The sequence below is a fragment of the Gobio gobio genome (genome assembly GCF_949357685.1).
Source record: "Gobio gobio genome assembly, chromosome: 5".
Classification (NCBI taxonomy): domain Eukaryota; kingdom Metazoa; phylum Chordata; class Actinopteri; order Cypriniformes; family Gobionidae; genus Gobio; species Gobio gobio.
This window is the reverse complement of record NC_137101.1, coordinates 9582892-9600576: the sequence shown is the minus strand read 5'-3', so window position 1 is coordinate 9600576 and position 17685 is coordinate 9582892. Positions and strand designations below refer to the sequence as shown.

Sequence of the window (17685 nt, the reverse complement as noted above, 5' to 3'; positions counted from 1 at the left end):
GGAATCCCTCCACCTACCCAAGGCCAAAAATAAAGCTCTTAGTGACACATCACCCAGTCTGAAGCTTTCAGGGTAACGCACGCAGTGTTTCTGCCTCCTCCTGTGAATAACTGAGCGTGTGGCAGGTTTGTGCTGCTGATTAATTTATGGCCGCACGCGGCCCATCTTACCTCCATGGATATGCGCCGATGATTTCTGTTGCGGAGACACACGCCGGTGGGCGACTGCACTTCGTCCGAGGACGTCCCTGAGGCCTGATCGCTCTCTCCATCCGAACCCATCTTCAGATTCTCATGAACAATGTCTGGGAGAGAAGAAGAGGAGGAGGAGGTTAGAAAATGAAAATGCGTGATATATGTGGTGTGAGATCTGCTGCTGCTCTAACAGAGTTATGGGAGGTTGTTATTAGCATACACATGTATATGTCCGAATCCCAAAATGTACAATAGTTTATACAGTGCTTACAGTAATATTCAATAAAATAATTTATGTTTGATTATGTAATAAGTTTTATGAATGAGTCTTAATACCACAAACCACAAAGTGTGAGGAGTGTAATTTGAAGAAGAAAAAAAAGACTATACAAATAAAATAATAATGTTTTGTTATTGTTTTAAAGTTATTGTTTAGTTCTCATTATAAATTGATATATTGAATATTTAAAATGGATATGTTAATGGATCGATTTAATAAAAAAAAGATTAATTCAGGTTTTAGGTTTCATTTGTTAACTACATTACGAATGAGAAATACTTCATTTATTAATCTTAGTTAATGCTAATTTCAACATTTACTAATACATTATTCAAATCAAAAGATGTATTTGTTAACATTAGTTAATGCACTGCGGACTAACATGAACAAAATGAACTTGTATTTTTATTATCTAACTAACATTAACAAAGATTAATAAATGTTTGTAAAAACATGTTTGTTAATTCATGTTAGTTAATACATTAACTAAAGTTAACTAAACGAGACCTTATTTTTTGTTTTTGTAAGTGTTACAAATAATTAATAAATAAATAAATAAAATAGGTATTTAAAATGGTTTAATTTAAGTTTGAAAAATAATAAAATGAAATGAATAATTATTACTTTTAAAAATAGTAACTTATTAAAAGAAAACATTAAACTTTTAAAAAAAAAAATCCAAATGAGTTACAAAAAGTCATCAAAACAATTTTTGAATTATTGTTATTTATTTTTAGCCCCTTTGACAAAACGGATTTTAGGCCCCAATTACATTATCTTATGGTTAATGATCAGCTCACAAAGTACATTTTGGCATACTATATTTTAACATACTATGATTTAGGACACACTAATCTTGCATACTATGTAGAATAGATAGTGATTCGGGAATCAAGCTAATGTGTGCGCGTTTGTTGGAAAAGCAACATGTGATACCTCAATTTGAGTGAAAGACCTTATTCATCCTCTTTCCTTTTAAAGACACACACACAAACACACTCATACCTGTGTACATAAAGCTGTGTACGCACAGCACATTAGGCTACACATCTGTCAATAATTCTCCGGCAGTTCTTCATATTCATGAAAACCAGTCAAACATGACACGGGCACACATGCTCTATTCACATTTACCTATGGCCTGATTCCAGAGAAAGACGCATGGATTATACAGAAAACAAGGAAACCGAGAAGGAATATGTGCCGATCCATGTGCTTTTTTGTTTATGAACTATGTCCTCAAGACTTCTCCATTACATAATAGTATGATCCAGCTTATCGGAGCTGGCCCATGGCCCAAATCATGATGTAATCGGGGTTTATAAAAAAACACAGAAACTCACAAATTGAAAACCAGCGGCCAGGAATTAAGAATCCCATCCAGTCAACACGTGTTCCTGTACATGTGGCTGTACGTGCAGTCTTTTAGTACTTGGAAAAGGGACGGACTAAAAGCACCGGAAAATAAAAGCTGTTCCGGAAGAAGAGATTATATTCCCGCATAAAAGAGAGCTGGGAACTAGAAAAAAGAGTGTAAAGGTGCGGTCGTGGCTCTGTAGTTTTATGGCAGGCTGTTTGCTGCCTCGCGGACCCCTCCGCCCTCACCTCATAAGAAGGCATCCCCCAAGGGTGACATATCGGCCCGTTCTTTTATCTGTCCGAGGTAGTAAAAAGTACCTAACCAGAGGGCCATCCATAATGGCACACAGCTGTCTGCTGTCTCTCTGCTCTGATATCGTCAGACAAGAGGGAGAAAGGTAAATCTTGCTAAAATGTTCTGGAATATTTATATTTTACTACAAAACTAAGATAACATAACACAACGACAATTGAGCACATTATCCCCATTAATTCTCATTATTGCAATCTGATCAAAAGTGATAAATTAAGAACAAATGTGAGTATATGTCAAGGTAATATTTACAATACTGAATTTAATTTATTTTGAAAATAAAATAAAACAAAATAAATTGGGGGAATTTTCTTAATTAAAATTAACATTAGTTATAAACTAACATTAGTTAGTTTATTAACTAACTAACAATGAGCAATATTTGTTACAGTATTTATTAATCGTTATTAATGTTAGTTAATAAAAATACAACTGTTCATTGTTAGTTCACAGTGTATTAACTAATGTTAACCAATACAACTTTTGATTTTAATTAGGGCTGTGCGATATTGAAGAAAAATGCGACATGCGATATCCTTGTTAAATAATGCGATATTCGATATGCAATACGATTTTGCTTTAAGTGTGTAAAATCTATTTAAATTATATTAAAACAATTATTTAAAAATTGAGAATGATACCATTTATATTTCAAATTTTTTCTGGGAAAGGAAAGCATCGCTACAACTTCTGAAAGTGACCAGCAGTGTTTATGCAAATATTTATGTCACAAATCTGACAATATAATTTTAACATCAATGTAAACAAACAAAAAATGTAAGGCCAATATTTAAATAGCTTGACTGTTCCGAGTGTGTAACAAGGCACAAAACAGAACTGAAGGGATCACACGCTTTCAAAGAGGCGGCTTGTGTGTTTCAGTGTGTGTCAGACAGCGCGAGACTGCAAGGAGTTGTTTGCTTTTAATAACTCTTTTTAATGTCAAGCAAGTCACATAAGTAACAGTCCAGTCTATTCTCTGCTATATGCATCGACCTAAAACGTACAATTTTCACAATGTTGAAGTAGCCTATTAAAATTATTCAGATATTGCGTGCCCTTGCGATATGCATATCGCGATATGAACATTTGCGATGTTTCGATAATTTCGATATATTGTGCAGCCCTAATTTTAATAATGTATAAGTAAATGTTGAGATTAACATGAACTAAGATTAATAAATGCCGTAGAAGTATTGTTCATTCTTACAGTCCATGTTCACTGTAATTAACAAATGAAACCTTATTGAAAAGTGTTACCAAAAATGCTTCTAAAAATAGGCACAAAAAAAAACATTCTTAAATATCTCAATTGAAATAACTTTGTTAGCAATCGCTCCGTCTCCGTGATGTCCGGTTCGCGAACGAATCATTCTTTTGAATCGGTTCTTTTTAGTGAACCGAACCAGTTCACCAAATCGGACTGAATCGTTCTAAACGGTTCGCGTCTCGAGTAAGCGCTGATCCCTAATTTACTAAAGTTACTAACTTTCTGACATGAGTGACAGTCCCTCCGACTAGAAAAAAACTAATAACCTGAAGTATATGCTAGTAACTACAACAGTTCACTGAACTGAGACATGCTGAGAACTGATGTGAAGTGAACTCAGGTCCATCCGTCTCTCTGGCACCAGCTCGTGCGTCGTAGACCTCGTTAAACCACGCCCCCTCCGCTCATTTCAAATGCAAAGATGTCAGCCAATCACAACAGTGGGCGTTTTTACTGAAGTCTCACAGCAGACACGCCTCTTGAAACATGGCATTCAGCCACAGGGCAAACAGCAGTATAGAAAAAATGCCTTTTATTTCTAAATCATGACATTTTATGATGTAACAATCATACTAACAATATAAGTACACCTCAGGAAACATAAAATAATAGAAAAATGCCATGCCATGGGACCTTGAAATATCTCAATTGAAATAATGGCAATGCAAAAAATCTTAATGCTCCTAAAAATAGTCTTCATGTTTTTTGCCAAATATAATTTGCTTTTCATCTTTTGTCTTTGGGGTGAAATATGACCGGGACATTTCTTAGAGAGAGATGAGGAGAGATCCAGCTTCATGAAAAGGCTATTTGACTGGTAACCTGCGGCCACATTTCTGCATCCCGTCACACAGATGAAGTCTTTGAAGTAGCGAGGCCGTGTGTGTGCGCAAGTTTGACAGTGAGTGCACAGTCGCAGGTAATGTGCCCAATGTTTTTTTAATCTATCATACCGCAAGGTAACGAGTCGCTCTGGCAGATCACCCCATTTCCCTCCGTTCACTCTCCCTTTCCTGTCTTTCATCTCTTTCTACCTCCTCCTCTCAACATCACAAGCGCTGTGCTCTTTCATTCCGTCAAGCCTGAGAAAACCTCACTAGTAATTTTGACGCATATCATCAGTCTGCCGCACCCTATTGCTCCGTCGTCTGCTTTCCTCCAGCCGTCTTTCAACTGATGCCGTGAAAGTCTAGAAAGCGCAGTGTTCTACTTTTCCAAATAAAAAGTGCGGCACGGAAAAATCTTGCAAGAACAAAAGTGGGTCAAACTCTAATAAACTGCAGACTGTCTTGAGCTGCCTGACATCACTCCAACCTGGAATGCATCCTATTCGAGGGAATGCAAGATGATAATTTAATCGAACACATTTACATCACAGCTTACAAATTCCACAATCTGTGCCAAATAAACAAACGGTCGCGCTCTGACATCGCTGTTGATGGATGAGAAAGCGGGAATGGTGGACGGACACGTCTGGACTCGTGTCTGAGACGCTGGTAAATAACCTCACGTATGGGAAGCACAACGCATGAACACAAGCAGCCCGGACGGAACTGTTCAACTGTGACACACACTTCTTGCTCGGTCACCTCCCACTAACCTTCCTCTGACTCACTTCCTGCCAGTGTGAGCGTGTTCTCTGCGTGTGAACACCCACACGCGCGGTTCCACACATGCACACTGGGGTTAGACGTGACTGCTCCCATGACAACAGGGAGAAAAGGTTGACCGACCCATATTCATCACACACCAAGATTCTGCAGATCTGAATTTTTTACATGGCAGATCATTAATATAATGCGTGTTGTCTATTAAGCACTTTCAGGGAGAAGACATGCTTGCTGGCAGTCAAACAGATGTAACCAATAAACTGAAAGTGGGTGTGGTCTTGGCAAATTTGGGATTGGTTGAAGGCGAGTATGACCTGAGTCATTCACAAGGGTCACCTATGCTTCATCTGAAGCCTGTTTAACAATGAAATATCCATCATTAACAAACTTAAAGGTTTGAGGCAAATATTTAAAACATTAATACTTGTAGTTGCTATACAGCATCAGAACACAATTATATTAAAATGTATTGTTAATAAATAAATAAATAAAAAATACTAAAGGTAATCATGAAAAAGTGTAACATTAAAAGGTTTAAATTTAATTGAATAATTCGATTCTAATTAAGGAAATACCATTTTAATTTAAAATATAAAAAATCTGTTAAAAGTAACTGTTATATTAAAATATTAAATGAATTTATTTTAAAATAAATAACACAAATATGATATATATATATATACAGGGAGTGCAGAATTATTAGGCACGTTGATTTTCTGATCATATTTTTTTTCCAGGCACATTTGACCAATTCCAAACCACAGTAATCCTAATAACTACTATTGATTTAGTATTTAATAATGTATAAGTGATATATAATTGTTCATGAAGGCTGGAAATGAAAATCACCTTATATTCAGGTGTGCAGAATTATTAGGCATGTTTTCTTTTACAGATAAATTGAGCCAAAAAAGAGATTTAACTCAGACTGAAAAGTCAAAAAGTATTAAATATTATATATATATATATAGGCCTTTAAATGGTGACTCTTCCAATCAGCCTGTACGTGTATGTGGTCACTCACCGAGACGGCTGCCGTTTCGAGGCATGGCCATGAAGGACCCCAGACTTCCCCCGATGACACTGTGCGGTCGGCGCAGAGGAGGCTTCTTAAAGGAACCCGTGTACTGGTGCAAAAACGAGTGCATGCTGTGGGAGGAGGGCGGCCGGCCATTCCTCACGATGGGCTCTGAAATAACAACAAGACACACACACACCGCATCAGTATAATTGCATGAATAGATTTATATTCTCACAAGTGTGAGGCAGTCAATACTTAATTAAAATTATTACTTTAATACCTGGGGTTACACGGAGGTCAAAGGGAAGCTACAGCAATAAAGGGAAACCGGCAACTCTCTAGAAACTGATGATGACTTGATATTCACCCATATCTTTCACTTCCCATCAAGCTGAGTGACGCTGGGAAGGCAACACCTGCTGTGCTTTTCACTTTTAATCGAAAGGCGAGCCAATCATTGCAAAGGTGTTGCTATGACAATGCATAAACCAATAGGAAAGCAGCTGGAATCATTTGAGCCAATCAACACAAGGCATGAAAATGCATCAATCAAACAAATTCTGACAAATCGACACTCAAGTATAAAAGTTTTAATCAAAATGGCAACATATAAACCAGCAGAAGCATAGCTGATAATAATGGAATAATACTGGAGTAAAATTCTACCATTATAACCAACTTTTTGACACCCATGTGAATTTTAGATAAAAAAATGTATCTGCATATATTAACTTTAATCAACGTCTGTAGAGGTTATATGACCATCACACTGTGAGTGTGTGTGCACTCTTCACCCCACCTGTCCCTCCCACCTGTTTCTGCTCACACCACCTGTCCAGTCAACCAACCCCTCCTTGAGCTCGCACACACACCAACATACACACACGCATGCATACACACACGCACGCACGCACGCACGCACGCTTTTAAAAATAGGCTAGATTTTATTCTGAATTGTGAGAACTGGTCTCTTTATAAAAGTTTGGAGGGGGATAGGAGGGTTTGACGATGTCAGCAATAATGGAAAGACATTTCATAGTTATACAAGTTGTTACCTTGTGATGAAAGCAATGACATGTGATGATAAATTGTTCCCAAGCTGATCAATAGGATCAATTATGATTTCATGTTGACCTTAGACAATGTTGTTTTCAGACGGTGTTTTGATGCTTGAACATGAAATGCTGATGGTGTACTAGCATCCTCATTTATTCAGCGAGCATTCCCTTTTTCACTGTGGTCGCTCTATCGCTCTCTCTCATATCTTCCCACACCACAGCTGTGTCTCTCATTACAACAGGCCTTTCAACCTGCTTACTAAGGGCAATCCAACAAAACACCAGGCTCGCTCACACACACAAAAACCGCACAAAACAGCCCAGCTCAGTGTGGCGCAGGACTGAACCATCCGAACCCATGTGGTAAAGTTCCACTCACAGCCGGCCAGCTGCGCACAGGGACCTTATTTCCATATAAGCATCATGGAAACTCTGGAATGTTCCACGGCCAACACCATAGTAACGCTCAACAGGTCGGGCCATGACAATATGTCATGCTGTCAGATGCAGGAACGTCCCATCGGCAGCATCAGTGTGTGTGCAGTTACAACAAAATAGTGGAATTTGGACAGACAGGCACAAACACAGAGCTATTTCCCCACTACTGAGAAAACATCATGACCATTTTTTCACATTCAGAGCATAAGTATATAAAATGTAAACTCCATGTCTATCCTGTCTTGTTGCTAAGCAACAGCGCTCCTGAGGAAAATACTTCATGTCAGCAGAAGCTCTTGGGCCCAAAGCAAGGTTGGGTCTACGGTTGCTGTGCCGACGGTCTCTGGTGACGGGCTCGTTGGGGTCTTTGTGCAGCACCCTAACATCCATTCCTGGTGCCAGAACGAGCACAGGAAGACATAAATTCTCTCTATCTCTTCATTATTGAGACAAAGGATGTCTTCTGAGAGTGGAGGAACTATAGAGTGCTAATAAACACAAAACCACACGCATGACTAAAGCACAAGTTTAGCCAGGCAGATGGTGCAGATGACTATCTTGTTCTGGCACCACCAGACCACAAACATAAAAAAAAAACATAGACTGACTGGAATTTAAGGAAGCAGTACAAAACAACAACCATCTATCCTCTTTTTCATGTAGTATTCATGACTTTCCTGTGGGCAAAAGACTACTAAAATACTGATCATTATTAATATTAAAGGTCCCTTTTTTCGTGTTTTTTTGAAGCTTTGATTGTGTTTACAGTGTGCAATATAACGTGTTCATGTTTGGCGTGTAAAAAAACAGTATTTTTCACACAATTTACTTATCTGTATACCGCTGTTTTCACTGTCCTAAAAACGGCCTGAGAATTTCCTTATTCTATGAAGTCCCTCCTTCAGAAATACGTAACGAGTTCTGATTGTGCCAGCGGTTCCCGTGTTGTGATTCGACAGCAGCTTAGCGCACGTTGCCCGGAAAGGTCGCGCCTCTTACCATAACGGAGATGCATGCGCTCAATGATCTCTATGTACAGCGTCCCTGGGAAAGCCAAACAAAGGTGATTTGACTCCGGGTTGAAAATAACAGCGTCTCGACGACATGGCGACAAACAAACTATACAAACGCAACACTTCCTCTTCTCCACACGGGAGCAACAAGACCACGCCCCCTTTTTTGCATATTCTTGTGGGCGGAGGTTAGTCGACAAACTGTTCTATTGACGTCATTAAAGCAGGAAGTACAGGGATGTAGTCCAAACCAGCCGTTCACTGTAGGCTTTGAAAGGGAACTTCTGTTAAATAAAATATCTCGCTTGGCATTGAACTTTGAGCTTTATAATTTTACAGGTATTATTTATGCTCTAACAGCAACATTACACACTAACTAAAGTTTGAAAAATGGGATCACGAAGAACAGGACCTTTAACAAAATACAAATGTATAAGGATCAACAGACCAGCTGATATTTAAAGTTAGATATGTTAATTTAGAATAATTCATAAAACTCATAAAAAAACGCATGCGTATATACACCGATCAGGCATTACATAATGACCTAATATTGTGTTGGTCCCCCTTTTGCTGCCAAAACAGCCCTGACCCGTCAAGGCAAGGACTCCACTAGTCCGTGAAGGTGTGCTGTGGTATCTGGCATCAAGATGTTAGCAGCAGATCCTTTAAGTCCTGTAAGTTGTGAGGTGGGGCCGCCATGGATCAGACTTGTTTGTTCAGCACATCCCACAGATGCTCGATTGGATTGAGATCGAGGGAATTAAGGGAGGCCAAGTCAACACCTCAAACTCGTTGTTGTGCTCCTCAAACCATTGCTGAACAATTTGTGCTTTGTGACAGGGCACATTATCTGCTGAAAGAGGCCACAGCCACCAGGGAATACCGTTTCCATGAAAGGCTGTACATGGTCTGCAACAATGCTTAGGTAGGTGGTACGTGTCAAGGTAACGTCCACATGGATGGCAGCACCCAAGGTTTCAAGCAGAACATTGCCCAAAGCATCACACTTGCCTTCTTCCCATAGTGCATCCTGGTGCCATGTGTTCCCCAGGTAAGCGACCCGGCCATCTACATGATGTAAATATTTTTTTAAAACTTGATTCATCAGACCAGGCCACCTTCTTCCATTTCTCCGTGGTCCAGTTCTGATGCTCACATGCCCACTGTTGGGGCTATCGGCGATGGACAGGGCTCAGCATGAGCACCCTGACTGATCTGCGGCTATGCAGCCCCATATTCTGACACCTTTCTATCAGAACCACAGTGAGCTACAGTAGCTCGTCTGTTTGATCGGACCGCACACGCCAGCCTTCACTCCCCACGTGCATCAATGAGCCTTGGCCGCCCATGACCCTGTCGCTGGTTCACCACTGTTCCTTCCTTGGACCACTTTTGATAGATCCTGACCACTGCAGACCGAGCAAACCCCAACAAGAGCTGCAGTTTTGGAGATGCTCTGATCCAATCTAGCCATTACAATTTGGCCCTTGTCAAACTCGCTCAAATTCTTTACGCTTGCCCATTTTTGCTGCTTCTAACACATCAGCTTTGAGGACAAAATGTTCACTTACTGCCAAATATATCCCACCCACTAACAGGTGCCGTGATGAAGAGACAATCAGTGTTATTCACTTCATCTGTCAGTGGTCACAATGTTATGCCTGATCGGTGTATATATAAACAATGTTGCCGACTACATCTAAGATTGCACATTAAAAAGTTAGATCCTAAAAATTTGATTTGAAACCTAAAAGCAGTGTGTAATTGCTTCCCGAACACTGAGACAAAAACATCCATTCGTCTACTCTCATTTCCATATTGCATGTCACATCTTTCCTGAGGCTAAAGTGAGACTATAAATCAAATGCGACTATAAATCAAATGGCTCATTTAATGTATAATTAACAAGAACTTTTAAATCTTTAAATCAAACGATTGATTCAGGTGTCCCAACAAACCTAATGAAAAAAATACCTCTAGCACAGGAGTTATTTATTTTGAAATAAAGGTTGTTGTTCATTTAAAATAATGATAATTAAATAGAACGGACATCAGCTGATATCTAACAACCATCACAGTGAATAATATTTCCCTGAATGTTAATCCAGATGGCCTGCAGTGAATGAGGATTTACCCTGCGCAGCAGCAGAAGTTAGAAACCCTCGCTAATGTGCGGATTAAAGGAAAGAGAGAAGAGCGGCATAAGGTCCTTACATAATGGCAGGGTCTTCATAAAACATTCATCAGTCTGACTAAAAAAACGGCTGGGTCAACAACACTGCCATTCTCCACATTCAACACACAGACCTAAAAACAGCCACACTGTGAATGCGTGTATGCATAGCTAAGTGGGCATATTTAGACTGTTGTGCACATATCAGTGCAAGTGGACTGGTGAAAGAGTGCAACAAAAATGCATTCTCTGAATGTTAGTGTTAACCTGAGGATTGTGTTGTGATGGTTTTAGGGCACGATTGAGGGAGCCCACTGCGGACAGAGTAAATGTTACGGTTTATTCAGATATAAAAAGATATACACTCAGGCTCTGTGCCAATCCTATTAAGCTGTCTCGATGTCTTCATAGACAGCTACATTCTAAGGCAGCATAAAACATCTTATAAGTGACTAAATTGAAATGTGAATGCTTGCTAGTGTGCACAAATGCATTTCTCAGATGAAGCACAGAAAAATCAGCCAACGCTCACAGTTGATTTTTATTTAGTTTATGCTAAATATGTTGCAATGAAAAATATTCTAATAAAAAACAGCACACAAATTTTAAGTGATGGTCTCCCATCTTGGATTGAAGAATTTATCCCAATGCATTCAGGGACTGCCTATATTTGAGAAAAGCATACAATACTACCTCAAATTTTGATTAAAAATATACGCATATAAACGCAGCATAATTTTGATGTCCACAGTTGTCCACCTATATTGTCTAAAAATGCTGTCTAGGTAGGCAGCTTGTTAGGGTTTGGACAACACATTCTCATGCCCATTCTTAACTTTTATTTTTGAGCGAATTGGTGGCTAATTTACATGATTTCATACAATCTGTTTATGCCCATTTACAGTTAAGTTTAGGTATAGACTTTAGGTATGTACAAATTCTAGTTTTCTCTCAAGATCGGGTTGGGTTTTTAATCTTACAAAAAAAAAAGTTCGCTCTAAGCTCAGTGTGTCATAATTGTTTTTTTTAGGGACGATTATGCTTGATTCAGCATGAAGTTTGAGGCAAAAGGCTTTGAAAGCCATTTCTGAACCCAGTTACCTTCCATTCAAGAACATTTCCACCACTTTTTCCAATTACATTTCCCTTAAAGTGCCACTATTATGCTCTTTCGAACATTGCAGACTGAAGGTGATGATACATGGGGCAACTTTTTTGAGCAATGTTACTGGGCAATGTTGCTTGGCCACTTTTCCATTGGGAATGGGCAACAAATTTCTATCTGGATACTTTAGATCCTATCTGGATACTTTGGATTGGTCATGGGCCCTGTGTCTTACCTGGTTGCCCGTTGACGGCAACATTGCCTAGTAACATTGCTCAAAAAGTTGCCCTGTCTATCATCACCATAAGATATTATAGTGTGTAATATAGCTGAAACTTAAAGATCTGCAAAGTTTCAAAGCACAAAGAGCACAATAATTGAAGTTACTGTCTCCCAAAAGAAAGAACCGACTCTGAACCGCCTAAAATAAGCCATCAGTTATTCCAGTCTTGCCGTCTGCTCTAACCTATGTAGGCTTGTAACAAAATTGCATAATGCCATCCATCCTATGGTATTCATTGGCTGCCCGCAAACAACGTCAACCCCATTCCGCCCTCAAACACTGTAGTTATAGCGGAGGCTTGGAAGAGTTTGGTTTATGTTGTCGACATGTCGAGAAGACGCTGTTTTCTGTGCTGAGAGAGCAAATCCACTTTGCATGTACTTCCAAAGGATGAAGACTCAAGCTCATATCGATACAGTAAAACTGAAACCATCGTTACTGTTCGCATCACTTTGTTTCAAGTGCTGAGGAAGCATTCAGATACGTAATGGCCGTTTGGTTTCTGACATGTGCTGTAAGTGGTAGACCAAATCACAACAGACTGGGTTATCCAACCAATCAGAGCAGAGTAGGCCAATCACAACAGACTGGGCCTTCTGACCAATCAGAGCAGAGAAGGCTCTCGGAAAGGAGGGGTTTAGAGAGACCTTAAACAAACCATTTCAGAGTGTGAGAAAAGAGGTGATGCTGCAATGTATATTATGCGAAAATTAAAGTGTTTTTTGATACATGTAAACTTATTGTAGGAGACCTCCAAAACAAAATAAAGAGCCTTTAAAAAAGCATAATAGGGGGACTTTAACCCTTTAAGACCTAAGGGTATTTTTACAATTAATTTTCCGCCTGGTGTTATTTACTAAAAAAGCTTGTAAAACATCAACCCTGTTGTGCACAGACAATTGACACACCTCTTTTTTTTCAAGACAAGCTGCACTGTCAGTATATTTGTGTTGCATTGATGTCACCTGAATGTAAAATAAGTTATGGGACCATAAAGACAAATGAAAACATAAAACGGAAATTGAATCACTCAAATATTTATTGAAAACACACACAAATAAATAAAAGCTAAGCATATTTCCTCTGGAAAACAGTTTGTTCAAGTCTTTGGAGTCCTGGAACTCAGGAATAAACATGATAACTTATACAGAACCAAAACTATTTACATTTTTCCAAAAAAAGTCCAGGCGCTTTTGGCCTCTTTGGATTTTGGATATTTACTGGTGCCAAGCCTCAAAACAGTTCCTATCAGGAACTTCTCCTCAAACTTTTTCCTCAAACTTTCTCCACAAAACTACTAAAAACTGCAGCGCCTCTCTCTCTCTCTCTCTCTCTCTCTCTCTCTCTCTCTCTCCTCACTACTAGCCGTGCGTCTCTCTCTCTTCACAATAACAAAGCTGTGGTTCATGCGTACACCAACGTGGATGACGGATCAGCCTGTCATTGGTCAAACCCTCATCCAAAATGGCAGCTAGCATCGCGCTAGCGTTAAAAATGACGGAAAATTTATAAATTATGGACATCAAGTGGATATATCTTGGATGTAAGCGTTTTGATTTATTGCTGAACAACTCCAAAAAGATGCACATGTTCCAGGCTGGATAGAAAACCTTCTGTAAAGGCTACAAAGACACCAAAGACACCCCCGTGATGGCTAGCTCGTTAGCTTTCTGCTGGAAAAAACGGTAAGAAAATCGATAAAAGTTTCATGAAATAATATAGATATTTATCGGAGGTGCCGTGTGACGTCGTGGGCGATGCCGTCGGGCTCTGAGGGTTAAAACCCTCCCTCAATAGGTGCTCTGATAAGGACGTGGAACCTGACCATCCGCTCTTGGCCAAAAAAACCATGGCAGTTGAATTTGTGCTTTTGATAACTGTTTTATCTCATTCGAGCATGCATCACGGCACGTGGGTGTGCTGGGGACGTAAGGTAAGCAGGAACTTACTGGAATTCACAACACACAGACTTCCAGTTTACAGAGTCTCATTGTACAGTCTGAATCAGTCTGTGCGACTCTAGTCCATCCGTCAGGTTTGCCCAAAGGCAACAGAGCTAATTTAGCCCTTCTCCTCACAAGCTGTCACATGCTCCCTTCCTCTCATTCTCCTCACAGGGGTGTCATTGCTGTTACGTAATTACTAGCTAGTTGACATACAAGAGCGAGGAGAAGAAAAAGCACTTTGAGGAAGAGGACAGGGAGTGTTTTGCTTCGCTTCTTTTCCATTCAAGTGGAATTGCTTTGCTTTAGGCATTCAGGCTGACTGGAAGCATGACAGCAGACCTCTTTCATATCAGTCCTGGCTCAGTGCTGTTTATGGTCATAAAAATGGCACAGACCTCAGTTATGACAGATCAGAACGACAGCTTTTCAGGTCAGCTTGAAATGGTTGTGTCAGAGATACTAACCTGTGCTAACATGGTCAATACAGGTGACCTAGAGAAAATAAAACACTCTGGGTCTAAATACTGTGAAAAAAGAGAAACAACTAATTTTAAATAAAAGTCAACAAGTTAAACAGCTTAACGTTTGTGTCATAATGGTTACATCTGCCGTTCCTCTTTTTCTTAGAAAAACAGCGAGACACTTACAGTGGAAGTTAATGGGAAAATCCGCTCCCAATAAAATACTGTTTCAATAGTATAGATAAACAATATGTGCGTCATGATTTTAAAAGGAAATTTTACAACAACTATACAACTTGTTGACAATGTAATGCATCTTTATGACCCTAAAATGACTGTAAAATTTATTTATACCTCATAACAGCTGTTCACTTCCATTATTTTTTTAATAAAACTTGCAAAAAATTGTGCTGTTGCTTGAGGTTAACTTGTCTTCCTTTAACATAAAAAATAAGATTAAGAATAAAGTATCCAAAGGGAATAGAGAAGTAATATAAGAGTTCACAAAACACAAAAGCTTGACATTTGTGTTTTACACTCCAGAATGGCTTGATGGGTCAAAGTAACTTATATTGAACCGGGAGTAGGTATGAAACAAGTACGCAAATGCACATTCTAAGTTATTTTAAGATATTCAATTAAACACCCCAGATTTATTCCTATAAATCTGAGAAAGAAATACAGTCTAGTCACTACCAGACTAAAAAATCTCAGAGGTTGGGCCAAAGTAAACATGCAGACGTCTTCACATTACTACAAAAATGCAGAATATTTGTGGTCTTCAAATATTAGTGAAGCGATATATGTTGACACAGCAATATATAAGGGAAATGAAAGAAAACATGTGAACGTTAAATAGATGCAAAATGAGTGCAAAAGGTTTTCCGCACTGCAGTATTTTCACAAAAGGGTATGTTCCCTCACATAATAAACTTTCCTGAAATAGTTTAGCTACAAAATCTGATAATCAGTTTATGGAGCCCCTGTGTCCTGATTCGTAACACAGGAGGCCCTATTTTCCACTCCTGTGGACCTTTTCCAGCTTTCCAGAGCTCTTATTCCACAAGCTAATCAAAGTACTAATAAATCAGTCTCTAATCTGGACTACTAACAGTGACCCTGCACACACAATACCAGACACAGCAAAATGATATGAAAGGTGCAGCCAGCGCACACACTCACCGCTGTCCTTGCTGCTGTTCTCCTCGATGGTCATCTGTTCCGCCAGCTCCGAGAGAGACTCATCGATCGTCTGGCTTCCACGCAGGGTGAGCGACAAACGTCTCTTAAACCTCTTCATCCTCTCCATAGGCCTCTGAGGCAGGGGGGGCCTGCGGGAACACACACACACACACACTGTGTTAATCATCATCGACCTGCGAATATCTGTGGGTCATACAGCTTTTTTAATTAAAAATCAACTCATTTTATTATCATTAAGTTCAGTGGCATTGTGGGTTGAGCGCAGCCTAAAAAGAAGAATGTATGTTACACAGAGAGTAAATCATGCTTTTATTCACTTCAACAAAGTTTTGGAGTACTTTTTATTTGTTTTAGCTGTTAGAGTTCTGTAGCTTTTAATGCATGTCAATTAAAATTTACTGTACCAGGAAAGCAGACCAAAATAGTGATGACTCATCTAGTACGCACAGGCATCTTCCAATAAAATGTTCACTAGAAAGAGAACATCCCATCTCGCTTAATGCTTGCCTCTGACTAGCAAGAGCAAATAACACATTACGACTTGCCGGTGCATCTTCGGCAGTAATAACAATTGTACTTTCCTATTAACTTTCGCAACCAACGATTTCTGGAATTAATCAATTTTGAGAGTATTTACCAAACTTTGACATACTGGCTATTCAACTTCCCATTTAAAAAGGGGGAAAAATGCTCGTCAAACCATTTCATGGAGTCTTAAAGGGCATATTGCAGGTTAGAGACTCCAGTGAGTCAATGTATAGAAAAATTATGTAGTGACTAGATTTTCTTTAAAATATACTTTAAAACACACTATTAAGGCTTTTGGAGTCGTTTTTGTGAGAAAATTTTACTTCTGCATCTAAAAATGCCAAAACCGGACGTGACATAACGAGAGGGAGTGCGGTGAATTTCAACGATAGGAAAACAATGGATCGCAATGACAGCTCGGACGCTGAGGACATTATAAATGTTTATTAATACTCATATGGCAGACCAGCCATACAATTATGACACACAATTAGGGACAGACCAGGATTAGACAGAACAACGATTACAGGAGACAGATTGAGTATTTATGTGAGGAGAAACAGTGGAGAACAGCGGCAGGTGTCTCGGAGAGAGACCAGTGTTAGCTAGATAAAGCTAGCTAACGATATGATCACTGTGCTCAGATCACAACACTGTACTGATTATTATCATGTATCAGGCAATAGCAAAGCTGGTAACGTTATTGTCATCTAGTAAGTTATTGATTTACTTACCAATAACAGAAACTTATAGGCTTTGACCATCAGGAAAAGTCACACTCGTTAATATCCGTCCCCACTAAACTTTATGTGATATAACGTTAGCGGTTTCTCATCACGACTGATTTGGTAACTTACAAGACTCAAGGTGCACAGTTCACGTTTTCTCCAAGCTACATCTCCCGCCGGATCCGGGACCATGACATCTCCCGCCGGCCGCCGAACCACAGACAGTAACGTTGTGTTATTGTGTTTATCCTTTATTCATTCATTCTGTATTATGGGTTTATTTCGTGCCGATTCACCGCTAGTGTGAGGATGTATATGACGTTATGAGTATGCATTTGAGTGAACTTGAATGTGCATACATGGCATGAATAAAATATCACATAATTCAGAACTTTTTTTCGAAAAAGTGTGAGACTGTATTCATTTGTGTTAATGTACATACTTTGTATTCATTAATGTAAACACGACGGCAAAGAAGCATCGCGTGTGGATGTTTATTCATCCTTTGGGCAAGGTACACACTGGCTGCGTGACACGTGCGGTTCGAGCCGCGCCGAAAGCACATGCTAGAAATAGAACCGATGCGACACGCAAGAGTGTTGGAAGCGTTTCCAGGCAAAATAGAATAGGTAAAGCTGTTTGTCATTTTGACACGAATACATATTAATAAATGACATTTTTATGTGTGAAAGTCTCTAG

At 39.3% G+C, this 17685-nt stretch overlaps 1 protein-coding gene across 2 annotated transcripts in view; it reads right to left on the bottom strand.

Moving 5' to 3' along the window:
- Positions 1-17685, bottom strand: part of cdk17 (cyclin dependent kinase 17) — a 63223-nt gene that overhangs the window by 13998 nt on the left and 31540 nt on the right. For both annotated transcript variants that reach the window (XM_079817218.1, XM_079817219.1), the window contains exons 2-4: positions 15710-15858; positions 6051-6215; positions 171-304 (exon numbers count right to left, since the gene is read on the bottom strand). In XM_079817218.1, the coding sequence (XP_079673344.1) occupies positions 171-304; positions 6051-6215; positions 15710-15836 (426 nt within the window). In that variant the 5' untranslated portion in view covers positions 15837-15858. The remainder of the gene's footprint in view (positions 1-170; positions 305-6050; positions 6216-15709; positions 15859-17685) is intronic.